The sequence below is a fragment of the Chinchilla lanigera genome, unplaced genomic scaffold, assembly GCF_000276665.1.
Source record: "Chinchilla lanigera isolate Chin_1 unplaced genomic scaffold, ChiLan1.0 scaffold00124, whole genome shotgun sequence".
NCBI lineage: Eukaryota > Metazoa > Chordata > Mammalia > Rodentia > Chinchillidae > Chinchilla > Chinchilla lanigera.
In genome coordinates, this window is record NW_004955525.1 from 3,614,431 (window position 1) to 3,641,964 (window position 27,534).

At 38.7% G+C, this 27,534-nt stretch overlaps 1 protein-coding gene across 1 annotated transcript in view; it reads left to right on the top strand.

Annotated features, from left to right (window-relative positions):
* Pcdh11x (protocadherin 11 X-linked) overlaps positions 1-27,534 on the top strand; it is a 937,510-nt gene that overhangs the window by 632,211 nt on the left and 277,765 nt on the right. The window contains exon 6 of the mRNA XM_013507344.1: positions 27,311-27,316. Within this exon, the coding sequence (XP_013362798.1) occupies positions 27,311-27,316 (6 nt within the window). The remainder of the gene's footprint in view (positions 1-27,310; positions 27,317-27,534) is intronic.

Here is a 27,534-nt window from a genome sequence, read left to right on the forward strand (position 1 = left end):
CAAAATATGTTATAGTATTTTTCTTTAAGTTTCTGAAGCCGTATAGTTACTCCATGGAATTAAAACGATAATTATTTAAGATAATATATGTTATGAGTGTGCTGTAAGAGATTCATAGTTTTACTTGAGAAGCTCAAAATATTAAAAAAGAACAAAATAAAAAATAATAGTAGTAAACAGGGAAATTTTTTACAAAAGGGAAGGGAACCAAGTAGGAAGGAAGGAAGATAAAGGGGAGGAAAACAGAATTAATAACTGTTATTTACAAACATCAACTCCCCATAGTGAATGTAATCGTTATGTTCTGAAAACATGTACTAGTAAAAACTAAAAAATGAAAATAATACTTTAAGCATGCTAAAAATTAGAGACAAATAAAGCATGAACTGTCTCTATATTTTGTATCACACAGTCTTGTAAGAAATTTTTTAGTATTCTTTTCTTTTCTTTTATTTGACTTTGTACAAGTGCTGTGTTTTCCCACTGTGTGAAAACAACATAAAACTACTGTTAACAGTGCTACTTTGTGAATGTTCTGCCAATACAAATGATATTAATTATAAATTTTAGCAAAAAAGGAAATACTTTGGTGTCAATACACATTGTAGAAGTGACAGCAAAAAGTGAATATAAGAAGATATACTATAAGATTTTCATAAACAGCTAAGTTAGATGGACATTAATGTACAGTCAGAGAGGGATTTAGGCCCTTAAGGATGTCAACAGAAAAATAAAGAACTCAGAATTGGGATGAAGCAAATTTGAAGACAAACAGGCCTCAGGGTGGAGAAGCAATATCAAGGCCTGCATGTATCCCTGAGTAAACAGCAATTTGGCATTATACTGTAATTAGCACCATTTCATCCTGTGGGCCCAGAAAAGCATCAAATGCATAGGTAGGTCATCAGAGAATCCAGACCCACACTCAGAAATGCCTTTTTTCCCCCACATGTCCTTGCTACATCACTTATTTCCCTATTGGATCAATATTAGCTAAACAGCTATATTCAAAATCCTATAGCACGATTGTACCAATGTTGTGATTTTGCTGTAAAAATTACCCCAACAAAAGGCAACAGTGTGATCATAGGGAAGAATACTAAAACTAATGGATGGATGATCAGGAAATTATAGTTTAAGAAACTGAGCTTTAGAGTATCATGTTTCAACTTTAAGTTATATATATATATATATATATAATATATATATATATTCCTTTAGTCTTCCGTGGCAAGTATACTTTCTACCATTAAAGCATAATCTTAACTATAATCTCAGCATTCTGGGAGTCTGAGAGAGGAGGATAACATGTTTTAATCCAACCTAGGAGACATGGTAACTTGTCTTGAAAATAGAAGGCATGGAAGAGACTGTCTCCTGAATTCAATCCTGAGGACCAAAAACAAAAAACAAAAACAAGACATTATCTCTATCTTTAACATTATTGTTTTGGTCATTGACATTCTTTTCCTAGTATCTCTGTCCTTGTCTCTTCTTTATTTGAGATTTCAAGAAGTGACTATTCTCTTTAATTTTCTGATGGAATATATTTTGCAAATTAAATTTGGTAAGACTTAAACATGATCCATATTAGGCACAAAAATAATGCCATAATCTCACAAGTTTAAATATATAGAATGTGAAATAGTCTCAATGTGAAATAGTCTATCCTTTTTAAGATGCCAGATTTGACATTTGAAAAATATCTTGGCAGAGAATAGTCTAGACTATGCCAGAAAGTAATCCCTTAACCTTCCATTGCCTAGTGTGAGAACTCTCTGAAAATGGAGTTTGATCAGAATATTAAAAAGACTTTGCAGTAGTGCTTCAATGGTAAATTAAAATAGTGGCATCAGTTTTAAATCTGTGTGGTTTTCTAAGAGATTTCAAATGCCTCTCTGAGCTAACACTGTTACCTTGCATTAATGAATTTTTGAAAGTTAACTTCCACATTCTTCAATTAAAAATAACTAAGGAAGCATATAAAAATTTCCTTGGCTAATACTGTATTGTTCTGGTGGTCTAACATTATGAACAGTTCTTGTGAATCTTAAAATTGATCCACTAACATTGGAATTATGAAGAACACAAATATTTACAAACTTTACCCACTTTAGTGACTAACAATATATTTGTTTCAAAAATTTTCTCATTAACTTTTTATATCAAAGTATGCATAATAAAAATAATCTACTAAGATTGTGCTCACTCAGTACCAAGTATAATGGATATGCATATATATGTACATATGAAGGTATATAAATATGTTCAAAGTGTATACATATGTGTATATATAGGTATACCTGTCACCAGGCTGGGTCTAAGTGTCCCAAAAGCTACCAAAAGGAAATTTAACTCACCATTTTAAAGTAAATATGCAGGTTTGCTGAGTCCTGTCACAGAAAAAGAATTTTCATGTCACAACAGTAAAAGAGACATGAGAAGGATTTATTAGAGTTAGATACAGGATGCATTCAAGGGCCAAGTGCAGCTTTTCAAAGAAATGAGGCACAATACAGTTGGGACCTGGAGAACTTTCACGTGTTTTGGGTGGTAGAAATCTGTAGAATTCAAAGATAATCGATATTCTAAGACTTTTCTAGAGAATGAGAGAGGATGGACAACACTTTATGAGATAATGCACTGTTCCTATGGAAAATGCCAAAAAGGTGGTCCATTCGTGAGTGAAAGAGGGCATTTGCAAGTGAAAAAGGAATGGGCAGACCAATTTGCAGTTGAAAGGAAGTTGCCCAGGTTTGCTGTTTTGGGGAAAGGAGAAAAAAAGTAAATAAAGTTGGCTTGAGTTCTGAAGCTGCAATTTTTCTTAAAAGTATAGTTTTTAAAAATCTTGATTTCCTTGTCTCCTTCTGACTTATTTTTATTTTTTTTTCTATACAATTTCACCTCCTCCATACCTAGGTTCCTTATGTTTAATAGTTTGCCTGAGGAGTTGTGTTGATCCTGCTAGCCAGGAATTGAAAATCTCATCCTGACTGATCTAAAAGACACATACAAACAATCATCTTTTGATAGGTTGGAAAGAGAGCAAGGAAATATGAGACATTAGCTCAAACAATGAATCATGCAATGCATAAAAACTCCAGGGACCAGTTTCATAGCAAGAAAAATGTGGACTTTTCCCACCAGGTTGTTACAGGAAACCAGGATGCCAGTCAGTCATTAAGTTTATGAAAGAGACATCAGACCTTGTATTGATTTGTAAATATAGATCTTGCAATGCAGATAACACATTTGCAGAGATGTCAGGAATGTACACACAGTGTTCTGATTAAATATAATTGTTTTATGTGTTATACATGTTATCTTTTCTGTTTGTTAATCTTTTTATAACTACAACTGTTTCCTTAAATATTTTTGAGCTCATGTTAATTTTCTTTTTCTTTTTGTTTTTGGTTTTCTAAACTTCTGGCTCTTTAAAGAATGAGCCATTATGGGAGGTGCTTTACAAAACAAAGTACAATAGGCATAGAGACCATTTACAAATAAAAGCTTTAAAGTTTGCTAATATAGAAATTTATCTTCAATTTAATTCAGATGCTGAACTTGTAAAAGTGTAGGGCAACACATTTTTTCTAAGATTGTAGAATCTGGATGAATTTTTTATTATATTTTAGATTCTGAAACACCAAACAACCAGAAAATTTCTCAGTGAATTTCTTACATTTAAATTTAAATGATTTCAGAGGCCTCACCATATAGGACCTATTTTTAGGTTCCAAATCAGACATTTAAATTATAGAGATAGACACTTCTAACTATTCCTTCTCAAAAGATAAATTAAATATCATAGAGAACCTAGTGGCATTGAAATAGATTAAATAAAAATGTTCATTCATTCTTTAACTGTTTGATAGCCACTTGGCAAATATATAATTAGAAAAAAATCATGTTCTAACACATAGCCACCTAAGATTGCATATACAATGTAAACATTATCTTCAATCAGAGTAAGTACAAATTTTGAACTTAATTAATAGTTTAAAATATTCCTCATACTGGGGCTGGGGTTTAGGTCAGCGGCACAGTGCCAGCCTTAGCAAGCGCAACGTCGTGAGTTCGGTTCCCGGTACCGGGAAAACAACAACAACAACAACAAACAAATGAAATATTCCTCATACAAACATAAACTGGATGGCAGATTCAATATACTTGTCTTCTCTTAGCATTCACCTGAAAATATCCATGTAAGACAGTTTTCTTCCAGGTCCCTCCCCATTTGTCTAAGCCTAAGTAAAATTTCCCCTCAGGGTTTACACAAATGGATAGGAATGTTAAAAGGTACGCTGACTAAAGTGCTAAACTGAAGATGGCAGAAAAAAAACTGACTGAGAGCCTCAAAGGAGTATGTTTCTCATTCCGTTATATGTGCCTGGGGTGATTTTACAAAGCTTCTTCCCTACTGTTATAGAGGAATGAGTAGCTGGAGTGGTAATTTAAAGCCATTTGCTGTCATTGACCTACCTTCTTTTGTCACCGGGCTGTGTCTAAAATGGTCCCTGAAGCTGAAATAAGGAACTTAGTACCTTTTGAAGAATAAATTTGCATGTTCACTGATTCTGTGGCACAAAATGTATTTTCAGATGCTCAGTAAAGACACGGGAATGCTTTATTAGGCAGAGATTTTAGGACTCACTTTAATAGTGAAGTGTTGAACTGTCAGAGAAATGAGGCTCACTACAGTTGCAAAACGTGAAACTTCATGTGTTTTGGGTGATGGAAAAGAGTGGAATTGGATAATCTATAGTCTTTAGTCTTGCCTAGTTAGTGGGACAAGATGGTGCACCTGTAAGGTTCCAATCAGACCCAACTATCCCAGTCCCCAACCTGCCTGCTGGCAGAGGCACTACTTTCCGTAGTGAACTCAGCACAGTAACAAAATTATCATCCAAACACAGGATGTTCTGAGGAGGTAAGGTAGGACAAGAAATTTTGCAGGTCCTAGAACATCTGGGGATATCTGGAAACATCTAAGTATTTATACCAGACACTTCAAGGACTCTGCCCACTGAGGTGCAAAGAATACCAAAGAACTTTGACCACAGATGTTTATTAAAATCTTTCTGCCTAACATCCCATGCCTTCTGTCCATTTGTATAAAAGGGAAACACTTCTCTTTGTCTGAGGCAGATTGTCTTATGACACTCTCTGCTTGCCTGTACCCAGGCACAATAAATTCCTGCTATGTTGCTTTTAGATAAGCCTGGTGGTCTCTCTTGGTTTTTCCCCTCTCCCCATATGTTACACATATTATAGCACCCATAGTGAGACAATAGCCATACATGTGCCATGTGCAAGCTCCTAATTTACATTTGAAAAAGGTAGTCTCCTTACAGGTGAAAAAGGACCATTTGCAAGAAAAGAGGATTAGCCTAACCCATATGTATGTGAAAGGGACTTTCCTAGGTTTATTAAGTTCAGAGATAAAAGAAAGAAAAGTAAAATAAGAGAAATAAAATTTTAGAAAAGCTGGGCTGATGTCCTGAAGCTGCAGTTTGAATTTGTCAGTACATGATTTTCCATGTCATTTTTTGGTCTAGTTTTTTTTCTCCTACCTTACTTTCAGTTTTTGTGATATGTTCCAAGATTATATGAAGACAGAAGATTTTGGCAGTGAGAATTATAGAGAAAACGTGTATTAAAATGCTTTGCTGGACACAGTGGAGCACACCTATAATCCCAGCATTCTGGAAAGCAGAGGCAAAATGATTGAAGTTGGAGCCCACCCTGGAAATCTGAACACGATCTCGCTAATAAAATCACAATGTGGATACAACACGGGGCAAACTACAATCAACCAATAGGATTACAAGTATAGTCATTTAGCTAATATTGATCCAATGGAAAAGCAAGGCTAGTAGCAAGAGTATATAGCAAGCATCTTATTTTAGCTTATCTATAACTTTTAATTATAGAAAGAACAAAGACATTCTTGAAAAAAAGTTGAGAGTATCACTCCAGATATTTTGGTCACCCACCTATAAGTCTCATGCCTAGCTAGGCTCACTAACCCAGGTAGTGCAAATTACAGTATAATCTCTAGCTGCTGTTTTTCTCTAGAGAGACATGTAGGACTACCTATCACATCTCCATTTTGTGACATGACTCTTCAAATTTTCCTCCAGCCATAATTTTTGTGTGTCTCTTCAACGATTCCCTTAGAGAGCCTGATTTGTCTCTGACTGCCTACTGATTTCTAGCTAACTTACCCGTCTATACTATTCTCTCCTCTGAAGAGTTATCCCTAGTGACCATTAGGTGGCAATATGCAAAGGCTACTCTGGCTACCTCAGGCTGGAGGGGCTTGACGTGATGGTAGGCAGTCGGAGATACTCCTCAGAGTGTCTATCTAAAGGCAACTGATAGATGTCAGGCTTTCTCATCTTGAGTATGTGTATGTCTTTATGTTTGATTTTCATGTCTAGAAAGCCAAAGCAAGAGTAAGGGATGCATGATCTAAATCATAAGATCAAGAAATCTGCTACTAATATGGTCAACAAGTACTTCCACCAGAAAAAGTCAGTATTTGTCTCCCACAAAGAAGGTAAGAAGAAGGTCTGGGGAACTGTGTAGTCTGACATGACATGAATCTGTCATCTCATAACTTAAATGTTCATTATGTTATTAGCAGAAGGATGAAGAATGTACACACATCTAGAATTTATAATCACACAGGTTTCCCCTTGTGCCACTGGTAAGATGTCTAATGCCATGCAGTTCTGGAGGACAGCTATCCCCATTAATCTGACTTCTTCAATTAGTAGAAAGATCCCAGGTGTAGTATGATGTAAGGCTTGTGCCAAAGTTTCAATTTAGTGCATGATATTCTCTAATCCCAGGGAATGAACAAAGATAGCAGCCAAATTAAATATATTCTTAGATGATTGATATGGTAAGTTGATAAATATTTTTGACACCTCTGCCTTGTAGGTACACAAATCTCTATCTACCTAGTGGGGTAGCAGAGCCACAAATTTGTTCTTCATTTAATCCAAGGTGATTAAACCAGTCTTATGCAAACCAATCTTCAACATGTAGAGTTATGATATGTATACATTGAACACAGGGTGTCCATATCAAGTATTTATTAGAGTTAGGTCAATTAAAATGAGTGATTTCTTGTTCCCAAAATAAGGTAGCCTTTCTGCTAAAGCATCCTGAAGTGGGAGTTAAAAATATAATCAGCCCATATCTAAAAGTAGCTGTCTTCATATCTGTTTGTCGTCACTCATGATAGGTACTCTTAGTTAATAGAGGCTATACTAGAATCCATAGAAAGGTTTCAGTGATGTTCTTAGAAAAATGTATGTCTGGATTCTTTAAGAGTGGAATTTATAGGCCACTCAGTTACCATGTAATGGTCTGATAAACTATAACCACTTGAGACTTCTAGTGTCTCATTGATACAGTCTTGTAACTTATTCCAATCATCTTGAAATGGGGATACCCACCAAGAGAATCCTGATATACTTGACTAGGTGAACAGCCTGAAAATCCAGTAATGACTGTTGTAATAACTCTTCCTATTCCTGTACTCACACTGAAAACACAATGAACTCTACTCCTATAAGTGGTATTGTTATCAGATGGCTTGCTTCTAAAAAGTGACTCACCAACTAAACCTTACTGGGTTGTGAATTATTCATCTCTCCTTCTGGAGTTGGATTCCAGGTTCTTCTTATCTCAAAAAAGAATTGAATGAAATGAGCAAAAAGTAGTTGTAAACTTTATTTAAGAGAGCAAAAATGAAGAGTGGGAGATGAACTGACTCCACAGAGCAAGCTTGGCTGAAGTAAATAGAAAAAGAGGAACAGCATAAAGGTAAAAGTACAGGCAACATCTGGAAGTGCAGCATGGGCTATCATGGAAATTTATGGTAGTACTGACTCTTCATGGCTGCTTTCCTTTATATTGTCTAAATATCATGGAAACCCCATAGAACTTCTACATCCGGGTCCTGAGAAGTGGTGCCGTGATCCCATGCCTCAGGTTGATATCAGATATAGCCCATCCTACAGAAAACCTGCTCAAATTATCAGGAGCAATCCATCTGCAGGACTTTGAGAACTGTTCTGTGCATTTGTCCAGGATCTTGTAATCAACAGGTCATGCCTACTTCTCCAGCCAGCATTTGTCATGCCCTGATTTCCCAACTCATTATGAAATTAATTAGTAAAAGGACTGAAAATAACATTTTAGGTTACTTACCTGAAGATGCAACTTTCTTTTTGAAAAAGAACGTTAAGTCTTCGATGGGTTCACAAGAGTATTCAAGTGGTTGTTCACACTTGGGAACTGTCTCTAGCTCCCAAGGCTTGAGTTGGGTATGATGTATTCAAGGATTGAGGCTCACTATTTTGACAACTGAGGGGGTTATCAAGATCATGGTATATACAAGTGTAAATATTGTATTGTTTCTCTGGTGTGAGAAACTGAAAGTATAAATAATGACTAAAATGTATAATAGGTATTGTGAAATAGGAAGAAAATGTTGAAGTGGGGAGGGGAACATGTAAGGGGGAGGGGAGAAAGGAAAGAGAGGAAAAGTAAAAAAATGAGAAAAGAAGGAAAAATTGGAAACAAAGCTCTTGTAAATGGGGAATAGAGGAGGGGTCGAAGGAAGGGTAGGGGAATGGGAAAACAAAGAAACAAGTTATATCATGTACAGGTATAAATTCTCTATGATGAATGTGATCATTATGTATATATCCAAAATGTACCAAAAATTCTGATTTTAGAAAAATAAGTCATGGTATATAGTCCTTCCCAAGCTGGTTCTAGGAAGGGGAGTGACTTTACCAGGAAAAGCTCTGTGGGTTAGAATACGAGATTTCTCTTTTCTTCAGACTGAGATTCCATTACCATGTTAGAGTTTCTTGTAATTTACCCAGTGTCTTGGTTACTTTCTTGTTGCTGGGACAAAATCCCAAACAACCACAGTTTAAAGGAATAAAAGTTTACTTAGCTCAGTTTGTAAAGGTTTAAGTACAGTTGGCTGGATAAAAAGCAGGTTAGCATGGCAGAGGGGCATGGCAGAGGAGAAATACACTTTAGCAGGAAAGGAAGAAAGCAGTCAGCAGTGAGCCTTTCATTTCCTTTTTATTGTATTCAAGCTACAAGCTATTAGTTGTTGTCATTCATGCTGAGAGTGCATCTTCTGTCCTCAGTAAATTCATTCAGCCATACTCAGGCTGATTCCTACACCAGTCAGGGGACTAATCCAGTTATCACATACCTTTTATCTAGTATCACACACCCATGATCCAGCCACATATCCCAAAGCCACACTGATGAATATATGAGGCTTTGTGGGAAAAATGTATATATAAGCTATAACAGCCAGTGAGGTGACATCGTTTAGCAGGGAATTTGTTTCTCTATCAAAAAGCAAATTGTTAGTTTAAAAAAGGGCATGTATGAAGCATTTCAAAAGGCTAGGAGTTTGTGGCATACTTTTTACCTTAATAAGAGCTAAAGGTAGTAAAATGAACCAGTATAGGTGGGTTTTCTGGGATGTTTTGCAAAGGTGCCTTTTCAGGGTATCATTTCTTCATTTTTCGATTTTCCCTGACCACTGGGGTCTCTAGGCACAATAAAGGGGACAGAGAATTCAGGTGCCTGGGAGACACTCTGTATGACTGTTGCTTTAAAAATGCCTCATTATCTCTGTGTAAACTCTTACTGTTGAAGTATATTCGGATTTTATCAAATATTACAGCAAAGTCAGATTTACTGGTGATTCAGGAAACTGAGCAGCACTCTGGAGGAGTGGAAGGAAGCATTATTATGCTGGCAGGCTCAGAAGAGTTCAGCATCCCAAAGTCTGAGCACCGAGCCTGGGTTAGGCGAGTACAGCTTGTGGCAGGAAAGGACAAGTTAAACAGAGGCAGTTACTTAAAGGTGACAGGTTTACAACTTTGAATAGTTGGTCAGCCTCAACTGTCCAGGGTGTCAGGGAACAAGGGGCTGTGAAGCAGCTTGTATGATAAAGAGAGTGGGGGCAATGCAAGGTACAAAAACTGTTGTAATCTTGTGGTTAAAAAAACAGAACAAAGTAAGAACATAACTTTATCTCATGCATGGGGCTCAGGATTGAACCCTTGGAGGGAAAAGTGTGTCCCAGGGTAGTTTATTTTATTGTCTCATTAGGAAGTCCAAATATGAGGATGATTTCTAATACCAAAACCTTTATCACCTCTGGTGCCTTTTCTGTTCTGCATGAGAAGGCCTCAATTCAATTAGGAAAAGTATCTACCCAGATCAATAGGTATTTGATTCCCTTACATTTTGGCATATGAGTGAAATTAAGTTGCCAACCTACTCCAGGACATTTACTATGTTTCCGAGTGCATGGAAGGACTATTGTCTGTTTAAAGTGTTTGTTCTTCTGGCAGAGCTCACATTTCTTAACTATCTGCTGTACTGTCTAAGAGAATCTCTCTACTCTGAATATTTCTGAGACCATCTTTTGGGTCTTGTCTCTCCCCAAATAAAAGCTTTGACATAAAGACTTAATAATTTGCCATTGATTAGCACCAGGATGGAACAATTTACTATTGGTTAATTGAAACCATCCTGATGGAAGGAATTCATATCCACGATAGAGAGCTCATTCAATTTCTGACTGAGAATATTTGCATTGAGTCTGATTGAGGGACCTTCCCAAATTAGAAAAGAGGAGCTAAAAAGAGGGGGCTTGAGTAGCTTCTTTTGCAGTTGCATCAGCCAGTTGGTTACCTAAGGATACTTCATCAATTCCTTTTTTATGCCTTCTATAGTGAATTACTGACACTTTGAAGTACAAATAAATGGATGTCAAGAGTTCATCTATCACTTTATAATGTTCTATGTGAGACTGATTGGCTGTTAATAATTTCCCTCTTTATATAGCTGTGTTGGCATTGTCTCAGTTACTTTTCTCTCATTGCTGAGACAAAATATCCAACATCCAGAGTTAAAGGAAGGAAGGTTTATTTAGCTCAGAGTTTATAGAGGTTTCAGTCCATAGTCAGCTGGCTCCAAGGCAGGGTGGCACATGGCAGAGTGGCAACAATTCATGGTGGCAGAAGATAGCAAAATCAATGAAAGAGGAGTGAGAGAAGGCCCTTTCATTCCATTCCTTTATATTGTATGCAGGCTACCTGCCCGTGGGTGGGTATAGCACTCACATTCTTAATCTCAGAATTAGATTATGTATCAAACACAAAATGTAGATTCATCCACCTTTGAAAAGCCTACCCCAGTGACTGCGTGAGGCTTTGTGGGGATATCAGCAGGCATGTAACACCAGAAAGCATACTTTCAATCAGTATAGATGTTGATCTTATCAGGGCTATGAATTGTCAGTTGGCCACTATTCCCAGGGGCAAGTGAGAAGCTTTCAATTGCCTCTTGTAGAATCATTACATCATATCTTGCCTTAATTGTCCATTTTTCAGGAAAAAGCTGCCATCAAAGAGAGGGTTAAATCAGCATCAGTAAGGGGTGTGTCTAATAATTCTTTCTTTTAACAAGTGGATAATACCCTTTTTGCATTCATATCTTCCATCCTTAGTTTCCACCTTTTCTGGTAGAAAGCTGGCAGGATTTAAGGAGCATGCCTTTATTTGAATGGCTGATCTTTCTAGAAGTAGAGCTTGATATTTGAGAATCTGGCTGTCTGATACCCATAGGCTCCTTTTGGAAAAAAAAGTCCTACCATGTTGTGAGGGTATGTACAATAAAATCCTTGCCTAAGGCTTGTTTGGATGCTTGTGACAGCAGAAAAGCCACAGTGGCGATGGCCCTAAGGCAAACAAGCAGGCCATCACTTTGCTACTATATATGACTTGAGACACAGATATCCTATGGGCTGTTAAGCAGACTCCTGGTCCTGTGAAAACACTCTTAAGGCCATACCCTGCATTTCATCATCATATAGCTTGACATATCCTTTCAGGCTTAGCATCAGGACATTTAGAAGCACTTGTTTAAGCTCCAGGAATGCAGTTTGGATATCAGGTTTCCATGTTAAAATACAGATCTCGGTCTTCTGGGCTTCTCCTGATAAGCTGATAAAGAAGTTGTGACCATATCCTGCTATCTAAAGGCAGCAAAAGCATGTAATTCCTCTTAGCTGTCTTTTGAGTCATGGGCTACAGGAAGGGAAATATCAGTTTAATACTTTCTTTCCCGATCTTTGGGTTTCTTTAGATATGATAAGGCCCAAATAGTTAACCTCAAGGTTACAAAGTTGTACCCTAGACCTAGACACCCTGTAACCTCAATCTGCCAGAAAATTTAGCAGGGCATAAGTGCCTTAGCTGGAGAGCTCATCTGAGGGGAACATATAGTGTATCATCTACACATTGCAGGACTGTACTTGGGAAAATTCAAAGCAGGAAAAATCATGGAAACATACTTGTCCAAAAAGATGTGGACTGTCCCTGAACCCTTCAGGCAGCACAGTGCAAGTCAGTTGAGAGGCCTGGTGATTAAGATTTTAGAGAGAAAAAGAAACTGGTAATCTCTTTGTAAAGGAACACAAAAGAAGGCGTCTTTTAAATCTAACACAGAGAACCAACTAGCATCTTCAGTTATCTAGGAAAGTAGAGAGTGTAGTTTGAGTTCCTCTGGGTGCCCTGGCACTACTGCCTCACTAATAATTCTAAGATCCTGCAGCCAACTTCACTCTTTCTTGGGTTTTCAGACTCCCATGTTTGTAGACAGACAAAGCTTATTACAGATGTAAGTAAACCTTGTGCCCCAAAGTTGTGAATTAGAGGCAATAGTCCTTTTTTAGATTCACATCTTAGAGGATAGTGTCACTGGTGAGGAAAAATAGTAGTGTCATTAAGGTGTATTTGTACCAGGACAGCTCTTAATTGCTCTCCCAATTTTATACTTACAGATACCACAGGGTTTATTTTGGTCTCCACTAGAGGGAGGCAACTTATGTGATCTGGTTGCATGAGTATTATAACATCTAAGCAAGCTATCTTTTCACCAAAGGGGAACTAAACTGTCAAGTAAAAAAAGGAATGGGACTTATGTGATCTGGTTGCATAAGTATTATAACATCTAAGCAAGCTATCTTTTCACCAAAGGGGAACTAAACTGTCAAGATAAAAAAAGGAATGGGAAAAGAAAAAGCCTACCCAGTTACAACCTAAAGTTTGTGAGAAATAACAAACTACATCCTTCCCAGTGATTACTTTCTGTGAGGTGCAAAGGCTAGTAGGAAGGCTGAGGTTGAAGTGAAGGGCTTAAAAGTTAGCTAGAGTGTTCAGAAACAGCCTAATTTCTTTTTTTCTCTATAGTCATGACTATCTGGGGCTCCTCTAAAATGAGAGTCGGTCTAGCAAGAAAGGATGAAAAGAGCCCTAGTGCACTTCTGTCTTTTTTTAAAGCTTGTAAGATGGTTCTCATCCTTAGAACCTTCATCGCAAGGAGAAGTCCAACTTCCAGTGGCCTCCTGTCATGATGGTCCTTATCATAGTCCCTCTTCAAATGGCCTGGTTTCCCACAGCCATAGCAAGTGGGTTTAGTCATTGACCTCTTCATGGAGTCCCAGGAATCAGACATATTTTTTTCTCCTTAGGCAACAACCGAGGCAGCTGTTTTATCTCGACCTCTTTGTTTTCTCTCCTTGGACTCCTCCCAGTCTGAGTAAAAAAGCACAGTTATGGCAGCATTCACTGGAGCCTCAGTTGAGCTATCCAGACCAAATGCCATCTTTTGTAACTTTTCCTTGATGTTTGATGCTGAGTGGATAATAAACATATCTTTAAGAATAATCAGTCCTTCTTTGTACTGATTTAGGGAATAGAGACATTTTAAGAAAGCCTCTTGTAAACACTCTAAGAAGATTGAGGGGCACTTATCTTTTTGTTAGTTAATAGTTGACAATTAAAATGAGTGGAGTTCTTAGTTGTCACTCTTCTTAGGCCCTCAAGTTTAGAAATGTTTAGAAACGTTTCAAGTTTAGAAATGTTTCCCATTCCAATCTCCCATCTGGTTAGTGGCCCAGTAGGAATCTTTGTAGGAACTTGCTAAGCCCTAGTAACAACTGGCTTTTCCCCCTTTCTGTCTCTCTTTGGTCTTTTAAAATGTACAATATGATATTCAACTCCAAATGTGATAGCAACTTCTAATATTGCTTGACTCTCAGTAGAGCAACATTACATCTTTCTAGTCCAGTTCAATTCTCTAAGTCCTCTGAAGAACCCCAGGTTAGCAGAATTATCTGAAAGCATTCCTAGATCTTGTTTGATTTATTTGAGACCGCTGAGAACAAAGGTTATATGGAAGCAGACAGGGTCAAATTCCCCACCTAAGTCCTAAAATAGTTGTGGCTACAGCTCAGTAGAGGCTTTAATTATGGTTGACCTAGAATTAGCAGACTCAGACTCAGGCTTGAAAACACTAGATACATCAGTTTGAGGGTTAAGGACCAGAGTCATCTCATTTTCCAGTGGTTTACACGGTGGTACATTGGTTCACAAAGTTAGCTCACACCATGATTCTTATTGCAAACCAAAGTGTAAGAGAACCAAATGGAATTTCCCCATAAGTTCAACACTGAACATAACCATTGAATCTAATTCAGTTCAAATTGATGTGATTCTCATTCCATTTGGTTTGTGACCAGCATCTGTGGAAAAAATTACATTTGTGGAAAAAGTACCACTGTGTCTACACTTTGAGCACAACTCAGTATTGTCTCTTAAGGCAAAGAGTCTGAACATAGTGTACCTTTTAACATATTCCCTTTCTCTTACAGAACAACTCCAGTTACAGAATACTATCATACTCAGTACTTCTCATGAGGTTTCACTTTGCATTCAGAAGATACCCAGGCCATGCATGGCTACAGAAAAATATTACATGATGTTATCTTATAGTTCAACGATTGAATGATTTGCAGTGGTTAAGAATATACTCCAAATGAGTAAGAAATTTGACCTTAAGGTTCCTGTCTGACAAACAAGGGGGAAAAAAGGCATCCCTTGTTAATCCATCTTGTATTTTATATGTCTACAGGACATCTTCTGAGGTTCCCTGCTCCAGAGAAGGTGGCTCTTAACTGGAGAGTGATCAGAAGATTGATAGGACAGGAATATCCACCCTTATAGACATGCATATTTGCTTCCTCTGAATTGCCATTCTGGTGTTTTAAACTCACATTTCCAACTCCAAAATGTGTTTCTAAAAGTAAAAGGTGTAATTGACTTCCACTATGATTTCACTCTTTTCATTCCTAATTGCATGGATTTGAGTCTTTATTTTTTGTGATAAGTTTAGCTAAGGATTTGTCAATTTTATTATTTTCAAAACAACTAACTCTTTGATTTATTGATTCTTGGTAGTAATTTCTTAGTCTCTGTCTTAGTTACTTTTCTTATTACTGAGACAAAGTATCCAATGCCCAAATTTAAAGGGATGAAAGGTTTATTGAGCTCACAGTTTGTAGAGATTTCAGTCCATATAATCAGCTGGCTCCTGGACAGGGTAGCACATGGCAGGGGGCATCAGTTCTTGCTGGAGGAAGACAGCAGGTGCAAAAAAGGAGAGAGAAACAAGGCTCTTTCTGCCCCTTATATTGTATCCAGTCTACCGGGATTAGTGGTGCCAATCCAATCAGTGGACCAATCCATCAATCAACAACCATTTATCCCAAGACCCTTACTCCCAGCATTGCACTATGAATCAATCACATACTGTAGATATAGCCTCATAAAAAGACCCCTAAAAAAGTTCTGTTGTTGTGAGCAGCTGAAGTTGGAAAAGCTGTTACATGTGCAGGACAAAGCTAGCCCAAGAACATGGGAGCTTCTCGAAACATGTAAACAAGCTGTTGTAGCTTGTTTTTGTTTTTTGTTTTTTGTTTTTTTTTGGTTTTTCTCTGGTACCGGGAACTGAACTCACGACCTTGCACTTGCCAGGCAGGTGCTTTTGCCGCTGAGCTAAATCCCCAGCCCCTGTTGTAGCTTGTTAACTGATTGCTGGGCAGAGAGGCTGAAATTAATCAACTTCCCAAGGGTATAAAATAAGCACTCTATTGTTCTTAGGCAGTTCCCCTTCTCCACTCAGGAGAGAGGGGACCTCCGCCTGATCCCAGCTTTTTGTCTCTTGTCTATTTTTTCCTCATTCTTGCCACTGTTCCTTCCCAGGGTACAGCAAGAACCCAATGGCTCCTTACAATTGGTGATCACCAAGAGACCCGGGTAGGAATAAGTGTGCAGTGAGAATGCTTCCCCAAAAGTATGCAACATCAGGGAAAGCACATTTGTGAGAGTTAGTATTCAGCACTGGACTGTATGGTACTGGCATGTTAGGTGTAAAGCATGGGGATATGGGTTTTTTAGGGCCAGAAAATATACAGGCTTCAAAGAAGCCAAAAAAAAAAAAAATAGGGATATTGAAACACAGGTAGAGTCTTAAGACTCCTGGAAATATGTGTGTGTAGAAGTGTTTGTTGCATGTTTGACTCCTGTATTTAATTTTCTGCATGTCAGTTTGGAGGGGTTTTGTAACGGTACAGGTTTTTGCTGAGAACATTATGTTAAAATCAAGTCCTGAGCTGAAGTGGGATATGGAGGGTGGAGCAACAGCAGCACCTATAGGGCCTGAGCAGTCTAGTCTGGTCCAATTTAAGAAGGAAGAAGTGGTAGGGGAGAAGAGGGACTGTTCCGCACCAAAGAGGTGTTTCCTCACAGATTCCGTTTCAGAATGCCCAATGACTCTGAGGTGCCTATTCCTGTCTTTTCTACTCAGGGGAATTTGGCTACAAAACAAGTGACTTCTACCTCTTTAGGAAGTAGAGCCATTTTCCCTGTCTCCCTTGAAATTGCTATTAAAAGAAGTCAGAGAGGTGGGGGTATACCATAGAGGGTTTTCAATAGACCTAGCTTGTAACTGAACTTCAAGTCTTGGAAAATCCAGGATAAGTTATAGGTTGTTATGAAGTGATACCTTTCAAAACTAAAAATGTTAAAACAAGTTGTTATTACTTATGGCCCTATGGCTCCCTGTACTTTGAGTTTAGTAGGAAGTCTAGGACAACAGATTATCTCCCCAAATGACTGGAAAGAGAAGAGATAGGTAAAACATGTTTAATTCCAGGAGACTATTTGCCATAGAAAGGAAATTTTTGAATAGTGCACAGACCAGGGAATTCATAATGCTGTTTATAAAATAGCCATTAGAATGGATATACTAGTTGGGGAAGTTGCCTTTCCTCTCACAAACAACCAACTGACCTTTGAACTGCCAGCATATGAGCAAACCAAGATGACTGCCATGAGGGCTTGGAGGAAACTTCCTTCCAAAGTGAGGCATCTCTTAATTTGGCTTCTATTTATCAGGTCCCTGAGGAGTCTTTTCAAAATTTTGCCACACATTTATTACAAGGTAATGAGAGGATCGTAAATAGCACAGAAGCTAGTAAAGTAATAGTTCAACAACTGGCCTTTGAAAAGGCAAATAAATGGTGTAAAGAGGCTTTAAGAGCCCACAAAAAATAGGCCATGTTGCCAGAGATGATTCAAATCTGTGCAGATATTCGTCCCTCATATGTACAGGGGGCTGCCTTGGCAGCAGGTATTACTGAAGTTATTCATCCACAGGCTGAAGGAAGGGCAAAAAAGGAGGCTATTTGTTTTCATTGTGGGAACAAGGGACATTATGCCTGTAATTGCTCTGCTATACCTATAAGGGCAGCACAGTCATTTTCTGTCTCTTCAGCTAAGCCTGGCAGTCCTTGTACTAAGTGTCAATGAGGATATCACTGGAATAATGAGTGTAGGTCTAAAACTGTTGGGAAAAGTTGGCCCTTCCCAGGAAACACTCACTGAAGCTTGCCTCAAACCATCAAATAATAGGGACTGCCTGGATGGCTGTAATGTGGGATGAGGTTCTCAGTGCATTCAGGTACCTTGGATGTGCTCCCTACTCCTATCCCTTCCCCTACCCACTGGATGCCAAGGGTGCTGATGGCTGGCAGCTCCATGGTAGAGGCCACCCTCCTTCCTCATCCTCCTCTGCCACACTCCTGTCACACATGAGCCTGGGCTTTGGGCCATGACCCCACAGGCCCAGCTGCCATGATGTGCGGTGCAAGTTAAACCACAGCACAATGCCTCAGTTCTTTGTGTGCTTGGGTGGTAGATGCCGCTGTGCAGGGCCCAGGACCCAGGAACCACAACCAGCACAACATACTTCCTGTGTTCTCACTGCCTCACCAGCTGCCTACAGGAGGGCCTGGCAAGCACACAAGACCTTGAGCACCAAAAGATGAGGGAGCAGTGAAGAAGGTGTCCCCACTGCCAAGGGCCGGGCAGGAGCAGACTCCAAAGGCCATGCTACAGAGGCCAAATTGTATCAAAAACTGGGTTAAATAACTCTTAGTTATTGCAGGCTGATCAGGCCAGCAATCTCCCAAGTGAGTGGATGGCAAAGGCTTAAATAAATGAGACAATGGAAATGATTTTACGGCTCCAGGAGGGCCTAACTCTCTTACAGCTTTGATATTCTCTGAGTTTAGCCAAAGACTTATCTGGGCAGCCCATATTTATTTGGTTTATACACAAAAGAGGAGGATACTAAAGAAAACATGGGACTCTTGCAGGACCTTGGGAGAATTGTCCCAAATAGTAAATTATGTCAATTAGGAGAACTACCTTATCTTTATGTTGGTACTTACTATAGAAATGTGGAGACTGCAGCTGCAGTATCCTTGTAGTTCATTGGGGTTGGAGCCAAATGTCCTCAGCTGTGGCCTTATCTTGTCCTTTGAGGCGTCACAGCTTCATGAGCCAATACAGGCTTCAGCTGTGACCAGTGACCCATAGAGGCTTACTTACTATGAGTCAACTGCCCATCTTTAGACAAGGTGCCTAAGCTTTGGACAACTCCCAAGTAAACATGAAAAGCCAATTGGTTAATATTAAATCCTGCTCAGAGCCACTTCATAGGGGTCTCCATCAAAATTGTCCCCTAGTGGCAGGGAGGGCGGGGGACGTTGGGGATGTCACCATCACTGTGCAGAAGAGGTCGCTGCTGGGTGCAGAGCCAGGCAAGGAGCACTTGTGCTTCTGTCAAAAATATGGGTATTATTGCTACAAAGACTGCAACATTTTCTGGGAGAGTGCATATGTGTGGTATGTTCAGGTCATGAACAAGATTTACTTCAAACAGTTTTGCAGAACATGCCAGAAATCTTACAACCCTTACTGAGTGAAGGATATCACGTGTCAAAGTTGTAAAAGATCTAGATGTTCCTGCCCAGTGGGACTTCAATGCGCGGGCCCAAGGTATCCCCATCATCAAGACCTGTGTGAGAGATGCAGGGGCAGGTGCTTGTCCCGTGACAGTGCTGGTACTTGGAATCTGGGCAGAAAAAAAAATACCCAGTGGCAAGAGCAGGAAAAATGGCAAACTCTCCCAACCCCAAGGTCATAAAATAAAAACTGCAGCCAGCTATGACCAGAGCCTAAAGTATCAGCACCACTCTGCCCAAGGCTGTGACTGGGAGCTGCTGCCTCCTCAGCAGCCATGCCCTTCTGCCTGGCTGCTCACAGCCTCTCCCATTCCCCTGCCCATAGCACCCTCCCCCAGCTCACTGCTCTCTTGTCTAGGTGCTGCAGGATACACTGGAGTGCCAGATAGAATGGGGGACAAAGAGGCTAAGGACCAGAGAAGGATGGAGGAGGCCAGCCAGGGAGTAGCTGGCAAAAGACTAAAGCTAGATGGGCATGGAGATGGTGGCAAGGATGGGGATGAGGAGCTGTGGGGACATGCAGGGATTCTTGGTCAAGAAGCAAAGGAGGAGATGGTTTCAGAGGCTTGCAAGGTGGCACAGGACTAGGGCTTGAGGAGCTCTAGACAGCCAGGGGATGAGCTGGAGGTGACTAGCTGGTTCCTGTGCCCCAGGGAGGAAAGACAGGGTAACCCAACATGGGCCCGGCTGTTCCAGGGCCGCACTAGCTGGTATTGTACCCTGTGGCATCACATGTGGCAAAGGTAACAGCAGGACCAGGAGGGTGACACAGGGGCGGTGTGGCTGTTTACTGAGGCCTGGGTGACCCAGAAGCTGGTGGGACCTAGCAGTGGCAGTGGGGAGCAGGAATTGAGGGCTGAGCCCCTTGTTACTTTCATGGCAAGCATCTGTGAGGCAGAAGGGATGCTCACTGTCACCCCACTGTGGGACACACAGGGCCTGTTCCTTGAGTTTATGGCTTCCTCCAGGGAATTCATGCCCCAGGCACTATGCCAGATAATAAAGCAGTGAGCTACTGTTTAGTATTGACACTTGCCAAGGAGTGTCCATATGTGAGTAGTTTTATTCTCCTAACATAATGACTCTAACCAGTAGCTAAGTGGAAGAAGATTCCCTCGTGCATCAACCTGATCCTGCAGTTAGAGTCCATCTTTTGCATAGATGCACATTTTATGTTTTGGAATTTTAAAGGGAATTAATTTAGCTAGCCAAACTAAGTTGAATGGCCTTTTTCTTTGTGTATTTACTCCTAGGTGTTGCACTGATCCTTTTAATAGGGATCCTAAAAATGTCCTCATAATTAATTTCTTTGAAAGTGTATGGAAAGCTACAAGCACAACACAGATTGTTAGTTTGCAACAGTGTTCAGAAATCACAGAAAGCAGCCTCATTGCCCTTATGTCTGCAGACAATATGGCTTGCAATCCTAGAAATCACAAACCAGCTACTGTGTTTAGTTTCAACTATATAGAACTAAATGCATATGGAGATAACATAAAAGTGGATTATAGAAGCTATGCAGTGACCATGAAAGATTTTTTTATGGAAATTAACTGGGAGGATTCTACCTAGTACTCCTAGGTCAAAGATATTTTCTTTCTGATGATAGAAACAATGTTCTTGTTATAGGACAGGGCATGATGAGAATAGTTACTTGAAATTTCAAGATTCTGAAAAAATTACCAACATACAACTTGCAGATGCTTTTGGACAGGCATAGCAATTATCCCCAACTGTTCTTAGTGAACTCTTTGGGTACAAGAGCATGCTGTCAGGTTGTATTATTAACTCAGATTTGGAGAACAAGCTGATTCTACCTTTCTGGGAGCTTATGTACAGCACTGTGACAGTGACAAATCAGAGACAGCACTACAGTCAATAGAGAAGGATGAGGCTAAACCCAACCTTAGGCCAGCCAAAGAAATCAACCCAGAAGGGCCAGGAAATAGTAATCAAAATGGGAATTTAAGATTTGCATAAATGATAGAGTATATAGTGTTAATTGAGCTGATATTTACCAGTATATTTAAGACAGACTGAAATGCAGAGTATATTTATATATATGTATTCATTATAGATTAAGAATTATATTTTATCCTAAATTTTCTAACAGCTCTCTGCTAATTAATGAACAACAAAATCTGACTAGTCTATTTACAACTATAAATTTCAAAAATTGTAATAGAGTTACTATAATTCAATTTGGTCTACAATATATTTGAGTGCACTCTGATTTTGTAAGATGTTTGTGTGTTCTCTGTACTTGTTACAAGTTTGTCATTCTGTAAACAGCTGTTCCCCTTTGTTTTGAGCTCAACCATTTTCCTTTTATCATTTGTCTATAATACAATTTGGATTACAGCCTTAAAAGCATGCTAAATTACCTGCTGCTTTAAAATAATATCAAAATTGGCTTTCTCACAGCTTATCAAAAAGTTAAGATATTTAACCACAATTCCTCAGTGTGAGGAGAAATTATTGATATTTTTTTTCCAGTACCGGGAATTGAACTCACAATCTCCCATTTGCCAGGCAGGTGCTGTGCCGCTGAGCTAAATCTCCAGCCGAGGGGAAATTATTGAGCAGAACTTCAATTGGTGAATAAAGGGGTGGCCAACCTTAATTCATTATTAAGGAGGTCCCAGTGATCTCCAGAGTCTCTTGGGAGACATCCCCGATAATTTGGTTATGGTTAAAAGTGTTCCCTAAAAATAAAAAAAAAAAGTGTTCTCATGAAAGATGCTCCTAATACAAAACTAAATTAAGAAACAAAGATTTTCACATGTGTATGTTAATTCATGATTGTTAATCTCATGGTGTATTAAAAGGTATTTATGATTCCAAATTTACAGATCTTCAAAATGTAAAGCAAGTATTGCTTATGATAACAATTTTTGTTCAGATACTGACCTTTGCCTTTAGAAACTTGTAAATCTCTTTAAAGGATAGCAGATTAGAGAAAAATTTCTTAATTATTAAATAGAGATGATTGGTTAAAAGGGTTACGTTGTGTCAAAATGAAAATTTAAGAATGTTGAAAAATGTCATGATTGTCATGAGGCAATGTAATGTATGGATTTGGTTTCAATGTAATGTATGGATTTGGTTTCTACTTTCAATGTAAAATTATGTAGCTATTATCTTAACATTCTATAGGCATTTAAATGATAGGATATCCATGGTTCTTAAGAAAGTAACAGTTCCATTTTATGTTCTAAGGTGTTTGATATTCGGATAGATAGTAATGTTAAGCTTACTGCCTCTTTTACTTCAGATCAGTTGTAAGTTTAAGCTGATTGCCTCTATTATACTTTAATGCTATTAAGTTTCTCTTCTAGATGTTTAACAACTGTGGTTTGGAGACCAAAAGTTAAAAAGATAAATGGGCTAAGGGGAGAGCAAATATTTTGGTTCTAGCCCTCCTAGGTCAATATAAACCCAGGATAGAGGAGAGCCTCTGCTATGGCATCCTGTAACTCAGTTGAGTCCCTGATTTTCTGATCAAGATTGTGGGACCACAGAGGAAAGTGATATGGTGATATATATTGTGCCTAAGGAGAGTCACTTGGAGACAAAAGGTTCTTTGAAGCTTTCACAGACAGCAACTTGGTCAAGCAATGGCTGTGACTCATCCAGATGACTGACACTGATAGTGAATCTAGAGGTGTTGCATGTACTTCCAAGGTAATCCTGAGGAGACTGAACTGACTTTGATAGGTAGCAAAAATAATTAATATGGGTCTCACCTTAACTTGGTCTTAAAGAACCAGCAGAAATGTGTAACCACAAGACATATAAATAAGCATTGCCATAGTAAGATGTTAGCTGTAAAGGGTTCAAATTGCCAACAACTTTGGACAATCACCAGCTAGATTGACAACTGACTACTGTTAGAGATGTTGGGACTGTATTCTCCAAGCATAGCTTTTCTAGCTAATTGTCCATCATTAACAAAGCAGAGAAGAGAGAGATGTTGGGAGTGGTTGAAGCTTGAAAAGCTGTTATGCATGCAGGACAAAGCCAGGCCAAGAACATAGGGTACAGCAACAACCTAAAAAGATCTTTACATTCTATGACCACAGGAGGCTTTGAGAGGACATCTGGACATGAAACATAATAGTGTCCATTGCATTACTTTCTGCTCCTATATTTAGAATTCCTTATCTTGTATGGGCTTTGGGCTTTACTTGTTCTTCTTCTAGAACCTTGTGGTACAATATTAAGTCATTTATTTGAGCTCACTCTGTTTTCCTGATATGGGTATTCACTGTCATAAATTTCTCTTGGAGGACTACTTTCATTGAATTCCATATGTTCTGGTATGTTTTATTGTCATTATCATTTAATTGTAGAAACTGTCCAAATACTTGTTTAATTTCATCTGTGACTCTTTGGTTTTTCAGGAGGATGTTATTTAATATCCATGTGTTCATGTAGCTTTTGTGGTTTCTTTTGCCATTGCATTATGGTCTGATAATATGCATTGGATAATTTCAATTGCTTTTCATTTACTTAAACATGTTCTATGAGCTAGTATGTGGTTTATTTTGGAAAATGTTCCATGTGTAGCTGAGAAGAATGTATATTTTGATGCTGTGGGATGGAACACTGTATAGATATCTACTAAGTACATTTGTTGAAAAGTTTGGTTCAGTTTTGATATTTCATTGTTGACTTTTGTCTAGTTGATCTGTTCTTTTGTGACATTGAGGCATTGGGATAAGCCAATACAATTGTATCAGTGCTTATTTAATTTTTCATGCCTGTTAATATTTGTTTATATAGCTGGTTGCATTGCTTTATACAGATTTGTTACATATATATTTATTATAATTATCTCTTCTTTTTGTATTGTTCCTTTTATAAAGGTGTAGTGACCTTATTTCTCTCTTATTCAGTCTTCTCTGAAACTCCACATAGTTTGCAAATAGAAGAGCTATTCCTGCTTTTTTCTGGGTTCTTGTCACATGGAATATTGTTTTCCATCCTTTGACTTTCAGTCTATGAATTTGTTTTTGAATTAAATCTGTTTCTTGCATGCAGAATATTGTTGGATCTTGCTCCTTGATCCATTCTCCCAGTCTTTTTATTTTGATTGGTGAATTGATACCATTTACATTGATGGTTGTAACTGATATATATTGATTTATCCTTGTGATGTTATTTTCTGTTGTTAGTTCCCTTCTTTCCCCCTGTATTTAATTGCTTCTGTGCCTAGTAGGTTCATTCTGTTGGGTTTCATGATGTTGTAGTCATTGTTATTTCTTTCTAGAATATCCTTCAGAACATTTTGTAGTGCTGATGTGGAGATAAGAAATTTTTCACATGTTCTTTGTAGTGGAGGTTATATTATTTCTCCATCAAGTTTGAAAGACACTTTTGCAGGATGCATCAATTTGGCTTGGAGGGTTTTTTATTTAGGGCTTGAAATACTGTACCCCAAGCTCTCTTTGACTTCAGGGTTTGTGCTGAGAAGTTTGCTTTGATTCTGATAGACTTTCCCTTATAAGTTATTCATTTCTTTTCTCTAACAGATTTTAGTATTCAGTACATGTGTTGTATTTCTGGTATTCTTTACTATTATATGCTTTGGGGTAGATTTTTTCATGACTAATTGTAGTTCTATATGCCTCAGGTCTCTGTATGTCAAATATTTTTTCCCTGCTTGCAAAATTTTCTGCCATTACTTTTGTAAACAGGATCTTATGTCATTTGTTCTGTCTCCTGCTTTTTCAAGGACTCTGATTAGTTTTACGTTGTTCTTTTCATCAGCTTGTTAGACTAATTGGACGGATTTTTACCTCTGTGGATTGATTTTTTTTATTGTCCCTTCCTTTTTGTAAGAACACTTTCTTTTCATTATCACTAACCACAATCCTGCCTTCTACATCTGATAGTCTGTCCTTACATTGGCTATTTATGCTGCATATATTCTCAATGGAATTTTTAATTTCCTGGATAGCTACTTAAATCTGTTTTGTCCATTCCATTTCTTTCCTATCTTGAGCATTCAGGTTTCCATCATTTTCCTAAGCTTCTATTTTTTTTATCTTTATCTACCCTGGAGTTACTAAATATGTCTTTCATTATGATCAGCATCTCTATAGTTATCTGAGAGATTATTACTGACTTAAATTTTTCTACATCCTCATTCATCTTCTCTGTTACTTCTGCTGTTATCACGTCAGAGAGTTCAGGTGTGTGACTATCAAATTGATCCTCCTCATTGTCTCCTATGTTTGTCTTTGGTGAGGTGGAAGTCTGGGGTTTCATCTTGCTTAAGTGTCTTCTTTGTTTCTTTTTCTTATTTTAATTCTTGGGTTGATGTTTGTAAATTGCTTACTGGAAGTAGCTTTATTGCTAGAATTTAGAACACTCAGACAATGACTACTTCATACAGATGTCTTCCAGGTGTAGTTGGCTTTTAGGTTTTGAGTCTGTTGTAAGATCCTACCTTTTCAATTTATCGGGGATGATGAGTTCCTGCCTATTTGGCCTAGCCCCTTATTCTTTGGCTCTGGCCTAAGTGTGTTTTACAACTCTTAGGCAATCTCAGTCTTGGGATACCGGGAAGAACAGCTGATTAGAACAATTATGTCAGTTTGGGTAATATAGTACAATCAACAAAAACATTAGCATCAACTTGGTGGGCATGGTGGCGCATACCTGTAATCCCAGTACTCGGGAGCCTGAGGCAGGAGGATTGTTGTGAGTTTGAGACCAGCCTGGGCTACAAAGTGAGCTCAAGGCCAGCCAGAACTGCATAGTGATACCCTGTATCAAAAAGACAAAAAAATTAGCATCAAGCACAGCCTTGTAAGTGACAGACTATGGTAACTATTAATTTTCCAGCCACTTCTAACTGCATGAAATAGAATTGTGGTTATATAATAAAATCTAAAACCAATCAGAAAATTATATACAGTAAATATGCCCTCAGTATGGTTACTTAACTCTCTGGGGTGAAAATTTAAAAGAAGTTAGGGGAAAAATACAGAAATAGAAGAAGAGGAAGAGATCAGAAGTGAGGTTGTAGGTCAAAGGAAGACAATCCATTCTTTGGGAAACTGGTAAAGTATACAGAGAGAAAAGAGAGAAGGAAGAAATCATAACAAGAAGAGAACAGAACAAAAAGAAAAATACCATAATGCTCATTAAAACAAGGTCAAGAAAAAAGAATCAAAACCAAAAATAAAACAAGAAAAAAGAAAAGAGAATAAAAATATATGTACTTCAAGCTAGGGATATAGCTCAGTGGCACAGTGCCTGCCTGGAAAATGTGAGACCCTGAGTTCTATTTCCAGTACCAAAAATAAATCTTAAAAATATATCTACCTCAAGGCATGTCTCTGCAGTTCTTGGTACACAAAGTGGGCAGAAAGTGTCCAGATCTGTGTCAACTGTTTCCAGCAAGCCAGCCATAGATTTATGGCAGTGTAGTGGTTAAATTCAGCAAGTTGCACTTCTAGTTCCACAGATGTTCAGGCTGGTCTCTGGCTGTGAGTCTGGAACCTGATTTGTTCAGCCTGCAAATCTCTGTGTTTCCAGCTGGCTTGAAATCATCTCCTTGACCTCCTGCCAATGTGACCTTGGTTCTACTTCACTGTGATTCTGGGAACTTTTAGATGGAGCCAGCCCACCACTTTTCTGCATTTCAAACTTAGTTGGATCCTGTCCAAGATGGTTACTGACCAATTGCCCTCTCTTCCAGGATGTTTGAACCCAAATAAGTCACCAGTAACCTTATTCCACTGTGTCCACTGCTCTGTTCCACGAGTGTGTTTCTCCAGGGATGCCTCTGGGATCACCAGTTATTACTGTGTATCTGCAGGTTTGAGCTGCCCATTCGATGTAGTGAGTCACTGTTCAGAGAGAAAGTGCCAGTTGCCACCTCCTTCTTCTTTGTTGAGAGCTCTGTCTTCTCTCTCTTCATGGACTTAAATTCTCACTTTAGATCCTTGCTGGGTCCCAGAGACCTAGTTCTCTCCTTCTTCACTTCCTCATGATTCTATAATCTGATGTCTGGACACTAAGTCTCAGGTAGGCTTTTTCTGTTGTTCACCATTCTACCATCTTCCTGGAAGTCCCTTGACTTCCACTAAAACAATCCTGCTTAAGGGAAGCATTGACCAACAGAAATTTAAACTAATGATCAAGAGACCTGACCAACTCTTTTCTAATGAGAGGGAGAGGGAGAGGGAGAGGAAGAGAGAGAGAGAGAGAGAGAGAGAGAGAGAGAGAGAGAGAGAGAGAGAGAG